This window comes from Triticum aestivum, chromosome 6B (genome assembly GCF_018294505.1).
Source record: "Triticum aestivum cultivar Chinese Spring chromosome 6B, IWGSC CS RefSeq v2.1, whole genome shotgun sequence".
Classification (NCBI taxonomy): domain Eukaryota; kingdom Viridiplantae; phylum Streptophyta; class Magnoliopsida; order Poales; family Poaceae; genus Triticum; species Triticum aestivum.
Genome location: NC_057810.1, coordinates 202,846,036 through 202,854,186, shown reverse-complemented (window position 1 = coordinate 202,854,186; position 8,151 = coordinate 202,846,036). Strand labels below are relative to the sequence as shown.

At 50.1% G+C, this 8,151-nt stretch overlaps 1 protein-coding gene across 1 annotated transcript; it reads right to left on the bottom strand.

Moving 5' to 3' along the window:
• Positions 1 to 2,261: 2,261 nt before the first annotated feature.
• Positions 2,262 to 7,679, bottom strand: LOC123136569 (very-long-chain aldehyde decarbonylase GL1-2). Its single transcript, XM_044555979.1, has 10 exons — positions 7,497 to 7,679; positions 7,162 to 7,385; positions 6,322 to 6,563; positions 5,702 to 5,921; positions 5,287 to 5,408; positions 4,480 to 4,844; positions 3,157 to 3,363; positions 2,971 to 3,081; positions 2,706 to 2,879; positions 2,262 to 2,608 (listed from the first exon to the last, which is right to left on the bottom strand). The coding sequence occupies exons 1-10, from the start codon at positions 7,545 to 7,547 to the stop codon at positions 2,453 to 2,455; spliced, it is 1,872 nt and encodes a 623-aa protein (XP_044411914.1). The 5' UTR covers positions 7,548 to 7,679; the 3' UTR covers positions 2,262 to 2,452.
• Between the last annotated feature and the right edge of the window lie 472 nt (positions 7,680 to 8,151).

Genomic DNA, 8,151 nt, shown 5'->3' with positions numbered 1-8,151 from the left:
AATTCTGAACAATATTACATCTCGGTATGTAACGACGTGATGTAATAATGCTAATTAAGGGTTTTTTAAGGCGGAGACGAACAATTTCGTACTAATGAGCTGGTAGCAATAATATCAATAAATGATAGGGAAAACAGGAACAATTTTTGAAAATTCTGAAAAATATTATAAAAGCGCGGACAATTTTTGAATTTTTGAACAAGTTTTGGAAGTGCGAACAATTTTTGAAATAACGTGCTCTCAAATGAAGTCTTCTGGCCTACCCAGACACCCTACGTCGAACATGGTTTTTTCTGAACATTCTTGAAATGACCTCAATTCTTGCAAGCAAGTGTGCATGCCCGCTTGCTTGCAAAATTTGGAGTTATTTGGAGGATGTTCAACAAATGGGGGTTCAGGTAGACTAGAAGGCTTCGTCGAGAGCACGTTGTTTTTCGACATCCCTGAAATGACCCTATTTTTTTTCTATGGCCTCGTACAACCAAATCAAGGCACAATAACAAGCTATTTTTGTTTTTTATTTTGTTTTGTATTTTCTATAGTTTTTTCAATCAAAAAAGCTAATAAATGACCGAACATGTCACAATTTGTATACGGTGTCGAAAATCATTCAAACCTGACATGGATGCTTACCATGGAGATGCCCACCTTCTTGCAAAAGTTGGAGTGGTTTGAAGAATGTCCAAAGATAGACCACTCAACGGCGGTTGTTTGGGTAGGTGAGAAGGCTTCTTCTGAGAGCACGTCGTTTCCCGACATTCTTGAAATGGCCCTAATTTTTTCCATGCCTTGTATGACCAATTCAAGGCACTATGCCAAGTTGTTTTCGTTTTCGACAAATTTTGCATCTTTTTGGAGTTTTATCGGTAAAAAATGGCCGATATATGGGCAGACGTGTCACAACTTGCATACGGTGTCAGAAATCGTTCAATTTTGTCTTGGTTGATTATCATGGTCATGCCCACCTGCTTGAAAAAATTGGGGTCTTTTTAAGAATGTCCAAAACTAGATCATGTTTAATGGAGGGTGTTCGGGGTGGCCAAAAGGCTCCACCTAAGGGTACGTTATTTCTCGACATCCTTCAAATGGCCTAAATTTTTTTCCACCTCATTCTGTGATCAAATCAAGGCATCATGCCAAGTTGCTTGAGTTTTTGATAATTCTTTCATTTTCTGGAGTTTTCTCGGTGAAAACTAGCCGATAAATGGGCGGACGTGACACGACTTGCATATGGTGTGGGAAATTCGTTCAAACCTGGCATATATGCCTACCATGGGCATACCCACCCTCTGGAAAAAGTTGGTGTCATTTCATGCATGTCCAAAAATAAATCATGAACCGTGTTTTAGGAACCTTCTCGAAGGTCCTGAACCTTTTTTTTTCTTTTTATCTTCTCTCCTTTTTTATTTTTTCCTGTTTCTTCTTCTTTGACTTTTCTTTTTTTCTGTTTATTTCTCACAAATTCTAAATTTTCAGAATTCAAATTTTGTTCATATTTTTCTGATTTTTTGTCGAATTCTGAGTTTGCTGTTTTCCTAAAACTGTTCATGTTCAAAAATTTGTTCGCTTTTTTAAAAGATGTTCTTGTTTTGACATTCCGATCAAGTTTGAAGACATGAACATTTTTTTGAAATTTTTGTACAATTTTATTAAATGTTCATATTTGTATTTCATGAACAAAAACGGAAAACTAAAACCGGAGCGTGAACTGTGCCAAAAAAAAACGAAAGAAAAACCAACGGTGCTGTGTTTTTTTCTTAGCGTCACCTATCTCTAACAAGAGGAAACAAGGTCAGTATGCATACTTGATCCCGTGTCCGAGATGGTTTGTGCGCTTGCACGGTGAACCACTTTTTAAAGTTTAAACCTAAAAAGAACTAAAGGGAATGTACCAGGAATTGTACAAACCTACAACGTATACGTTCTACATAGGAAAATGCGTATAATTTGTGAAATGTCCATACTACCCTTTATACGTTTTGTGTACTTCGAATCCCAAGGAACCACTTTTTAAAGTTTAAACCTAAAAAGAACTAAAGGGAATGTACCAGGAATTGTACAAACCTACAATGTATACGTTCTACATAGGAAAATGCGTATAATTTATGAAATGTCCATACTACCCTTTATACGTTTTGTGAGGGGCGTTGTACCGAAGCGGGTCTCCCGGCCTTGATTGATCGTAGTTCATTCTCCATCGAACTACTGATATAAACTCTACTGTCCCTTTTGGGGGGTTCTTGTCATAGAGAAAAATGACGAATCAAAACAAGTGTGTTGTCCTTGGGTGGTTCAATTAATCCAGTCTCTCTCTTGTCAAGCCGGTATTAGTGGTACATTTGACATGAATGGAGTACAATAATACACGGGGATGGAGGAGGGAGCGATCTTAGTCGCTTCGTTTCAGCTGCATTCTGCACCTGCGCTTCACCTGCGTCGACGAGCGACCACATCACACCGGCGTCAGCCCGTGCTTGAGCGCCGCCTTCCACACGACGTCGATCCGGTCGACGTCGAGCGCGCCCACCTCGTGGTGCTCCCACCCCTCCAGGAAGTGCACCACTCCGCCGGCGTGGCACGCGTGCACCACCCCTCGCTCCATAGTGTACTGAGAGTAACAAAAACAGCAGCGAATCGCCGTCAGTACACGCACGTGCGGTGACATGGATCAGACGGACGGTATGGGTCATCGTTAAGTGCGTTACCTCGCAGGAGCCGAGGCCCTGCACGTCCTTGGGGAGCCTCATGGCGGCGAGCTTGCCGTAGGTGCAGTCGCGGCGGAAGCCGATGATGGGTGGCACGGCGAACTGGTGGAAGTGCGTCCCCGGCGGCGCCCACCGCTGCTCCCTCGGCGACAGCCACTTGCCCACGATCCACGTCTGCACACCCAACGTTACCACCATGTCAACACACCATACGCACAAGGGTACAAATTGATGAGCAATCGGATGGTTTGAACGGCGGTGAGACCTTGCAGTTCTGCGCGGCCTGGTACTTGGTGACCTGCACGAGGTACTGCTGGAACTCCGCCGGCGCCTCCCTCTGGATCTTCAGGAACCTCTCCGACGACATTGTCAGCATCTGAAACAAAACGAAATTGTCACAATTTAGCCTTTTAACTATCTATCCGTGTGAATTTAGCGACAGATACGGTACCATGACTCTGATCCTTTTCCGGCAGAGGTAGAGGGCGATGGCCCTGCCGAGCTTGGACGTGGCGCCGGTGAGGAACACCTCCTTGGTGTTGCTGGGGATCTCGTTCAGGATCACGGCGGCCGTGAGGGTGTTGCCGTGCACCACCCTCACCCTCAGGTCAGGGTGCTTGTCCACGAATAGGGTGCCACCTCCATTCAATGCCTCGTTCTGGCACAGAAAAATGTAAATTAACTGAGTTTTCAAGATTAAAAAAAAACGTACTTCTCAAAAAAAAGATTGTTCAGAAGCTGGATGGTTCTGGGAGGACTGTTCTCGTATAAACCCGTCACTGTAAACAGTTTGGGATTGTGCAGGTACAGCAATACAGACATACACTGTACCGACTTATCTGCCGGCCTCCGTTCGTTCAGCACGGCACAGGCTGACAGGCACAGCCCAGAGCTCGAGCGGGACCAGGCCGCCGAATCCACGCAGAGATCTTGGCAACAACCAACCCAACCCATGCGCGACCAAGGGACGGCGCAGGCCGACTCTTTGCTGGCCCAGGCCTGCTCTCTGCAAGCCCTGTGCCCCTCGATCCACGCACAGTGCTTCCCCATGGCAGGCATGCATGCATGCACCAGCCACTGAAATTGCGCGCCGCGATTGGGCCACGTGAGCGAGGGGGGCAGGATAAAGAAGCCGTGCCAAAGCGCTCCACGGCAAACGCCTCAGATCGGCCGGGCCGGCTATCGATAGATAGATGGCTTTGTGGCCCACTCGCAGCCACAGTGCTGTCGCCGGCACATGCAAGCGGGAACGGCAAGGACAACTTGGCCACCTTTGGTTGCTGCCGCGCCACCCCACCCACCAGCTAGCTAGCGCATGGGGTGGTATTCCTGCCAACGACACAGTAATGTGCCTCTGCATGGCCGACCTCTCGATCCCGATCTCAACTGTATAGTACTTCTCCCATGCGCCGCGCGCTTTGCGTCGTCGCCGACTAGGCCCGCGCGCCATTCGCCATTGCCGCTCTTGAATGCGCTCACATGCCTCCCGGCTCCCGCTGTGCTCCTACCGATCTCCCGTCTGATTGAGTACTACCACTCTCCTACCTAGCGCTAGCAGTGGCGGAGCACTGTGCTGCACACCACTGCAGCGGGGCGCCGGCCAACTAGACACGGACAGACCAGCAGCAAAGAGGCATGGGGTGGTAGTTGCACCGTAGCCTCTATCTGTTCTGAAGTAGTAGTGTGGCAGCAGACTTACAACCAACACCTAAACGAAAAGAAGATGTGGCTTCATTCATTAATGGACGGATGGTGCAGTGCATGCACGCGGTACCTTGTTGAGGGCGGCGAGGCTGAGGACCTTGACGCCCATCCTGTCTGCGCGGAGGATGGCGAGCTCGATCTGGCGGTTGATGCCGGCCTTGGCGGCCGGGATGAAGTACTGGAAGCCGTGGCGGGGCACGCTCCAGGTCTGGTGGAGGCGGCCGCGGAGGTAGTAGAAGCTGACGAGGAAGGTCTTGGAGCAGCACCACATGAGCATCCCGTAGACCAAGGCCACGGGCCAGAAGGGGAGCAGGATGAGGTGGTTCTCGAACGGCACCGAGGAGATGGAGCGCAGCACGAACGGGACGTGCATCGACGACATGATGTCCACCACGTGCACCAGGAACACGAACTCCGGCACCCGATCATTCTTCCCTGCACCATGTGTGTACAAACCAACGTACGTCCGGTCGTTAGTTGCTTTGCTTGATAATGATTACTCCCTCCGTTCCTAAATATTTGTCTTTCTAGATATTTCAAATGACTACCACATACGGATGTATGTACACATGTTTCAGAGTGTAGGTTCACTCATTTTGCTCATTATGTAGTCACTTCTTGAAATGTTTAGAAAGACAAATATTTAGGAACGGAGGGAGTACTTCGAAAAGCACACGCCATTGCTTGATTAGTTGGTTAATGAAGTGCTGAACGGGGACCAACACAAGACGGCGACACATGCATGCAGATGCATGCCTCATTAATGTTACTATGCTCCTGTTAGTTCGTTCGTACACGTACTACGTACTCCTATCGCTACTGTGCGAGAATAAAATTGATGAGTGTAGGGGTCCTCGGGTGATTAGTAATCGCGTACCCTTGTAGATCTCCTTCTGCAGCTCCCATGACTTGGAGTTTAGGGTGCCGCCCAGGAGGTCGAAGAGCGGCATGAACAGGCAGAAATTGGAGTCCTTCTCCCTGTGGTGCAGGCTCAGATACCTGCATAGCAACACATTACGCATGGATTAGCACAACCAATCAAATCCTACCTCGGCGATCGACCTTAATTTCCATTCCAACCACTTGGGACAAGGATGTAAACAGATAAACAAACACGCGAGTGCAGCAGATTTACTGTGCTCTGCAAAGGATAATGGATGGCTAGCGTGTCACATGCAGACGGCAGGGGAGAAGGAACAGGAATTACCACGCGTGAAGAATGACTGCTTTTACTGCTAAATAATTGCGTGCTTATTGTACTACTGTCGAAAAATAAAAGGGTTTTGACTCACGTCGGGGTGTAGATGAGGTATCTGAGCGGAGGAACAGCCTCGAAGACCCTGTGAGAGATGACCTCCACGTTGCTGTACCCCATGCTCCGAAGATAGTCGAACGTGAGGAGGTGCACGTAGACCAGGCCCAGGGACCCAGCCCCCATCAGGAAGGCCCCTGCCAACGGGACCCCCATCGTCAGCGTCAGCAGCAGGGCCTCCAACGGCGTGCCGAATCCAGCTGCCACCAAACAAGAAGAAAAAGACTTGCTCAGAGATGGAAATCCTTTCTACTATTGGCCACTGTAACTGTAACTAACAATGTCTACTTGTTGCTGCATTGTTACCATGCATGGTAACTACTGATGCTGCAAGGCTGCGTGCATGGTAAAAACGTATACTACTATTACTACGGAGAATATCGTGGCACAATTTGGTTGGCATCGGTGTCTGGTGCATGTCACGAATCAGAGAAAAAAGACGGGGCTGCCATGCAGCACGGGCACACATGCTTTGTCTCTTCTTCTTTTTGCCACTGGGGCTGTTTGGTTGGGTTGGGTTGGCTGGAGCACTGCTCGGCTCTGCGGCTGCGATCCTGCCTGCAACCATGCTTCGCTGCCGCGTACCGCGTACGTACGTACCTGTCAATGGCTGGGTCACCGCCGTGGAGTGGTGCCCGGCGTGGTACTGGCCGAAGAGCGGGGTCCCGTGAAGGGCCCGGTGGGCCCAGTAGAACACGGGCTCTGAGAAGCCCACATGCAGCAGCAGCGCGATGCCCAGCCCCCGCGGGTCCCACACGCGGAGATCCTCCAGTCCCGGGAGGGGCAGCGGGCCGTTGACCAGCGCCGCACCAATCAGCGTTTGCAACACCAGGAAGTTATCCCTGCGGGTGGGTCCAGCAGAGCAAGAAAAAATCATTCATCCGAAAAAAATGACAAGATAAACTATAGTGTACTGTACACCATTTACCGGCTTACTAGTTGCTGTCAGGTCATCTTATCAGAAATGTGTGTGCCGACGTAATGTTCAAACAATATAATGTTTCAGGATTTCAGCGGTGTGACATATTGACCGGGAAAAGGGAGCTCGGGAAACGTCATGGCGGTTGAAGAATGCCATGGCAATTGCCGGTGCGCCCGACGTGTCCAACATCTCTTTGGCTCCACGGAGTCTAGACTCTGGACGCAAGAAACATTCCGGACGGCTTGACACAGAAATGCTCGGTTTATAGGTTGGAGTTGCATTCATAGCGCCATAAACTAACTGTCGTGCTGCACTTAAAATACACGGAGTGCTTTTTTCTTTACTCATGGATGCTTGTTACTCGTGCCCATGCGCTTCGTGTTGAAGCACAGACATCCCGAAAACCCGGGGAGGGAGGCAGCGAACTACCGGAGCTTGTTACCGAGTTACCAACCGGCATGCAGGTCGCATGCGGATCGAGCGAGCGAGCTTGAGGAGGAGGAGAGGAGTGTGCTTACCAGTCCCACTCGTGGTCGACCTGGCGGAAGTCGACGCCGTCGGGGACGACACGGCGGCGGCGGGTGAGGAAGAGCATGTTGCTGTAGGAGAACCAGAACTGGTACGTCAGCCCGCGGGCGGAGAAGAGCAGCAGCAGGTGCAGCCACCGCGAGCCCAGCGGCGCGCCGCCCTGCTCCGCCCACTCCTGCGCCACCTTCCACACGAGCGGGCCCAGCAGGAAGTACTGCGCGCGTCCGTCCGTCGACCACCGATCATGCAGCACAACGAAGATGTCAGTCAACGAGGAAAACATGAGACGGTGAGGATGAGAAAAAAGGAGGTGCTCGGTGCGTGCCTTGTATATGCCCAGGCTCGCCCATGGCCAGGAGGAGAGAGGGGGCGCCATGGCAGAGGAGTTCCTCGGGAGCGGGAGCTCGGTGGAGGAGAAAGGGGACGGGGGGCTCTCCTAGTCTCCTGGCTGAGTATGATTTGCCCGAGCCTCCTCTCCGTGCGTACCTGGGGCTGGGGATTCCCGTGCTTATAAAGCGGAGGCCGGAAAACAAAATCAAGCCGAGTGGTACGCTGAATAATTGTAGGTGACTCGGGGCGTGGGCCCACGGGCAGGACGCTGAGGGACGGCTGCCACGTGTACGAACGGAACGTATGGGGGCGCATACAGTAGTACAGTGTACAGCGCGATGGGTGGCCGGTAAATGGAACAATCGAGAGATCCATCATCCCCAATGATAAAACACATGTTACAAACTTAATAGTTAAGTAAAGGAAAATCAATACCCACGGTTAAGCATGTAAGTTATCACATGCCGGCTCAGTCTCTCGGAGATGCTCATAGCGATAGGGTATTCATGCGTTCATAGGGATGAATGTATGCGCGTATATATGATCACCTATTATGTATTGTGTTCTCAAAGAAAAAGTATGCAAGTCATCACAATCTTAAAGAGAATTTGGACATCTGAACATACTGTTTATGGACTTTGATAACTACC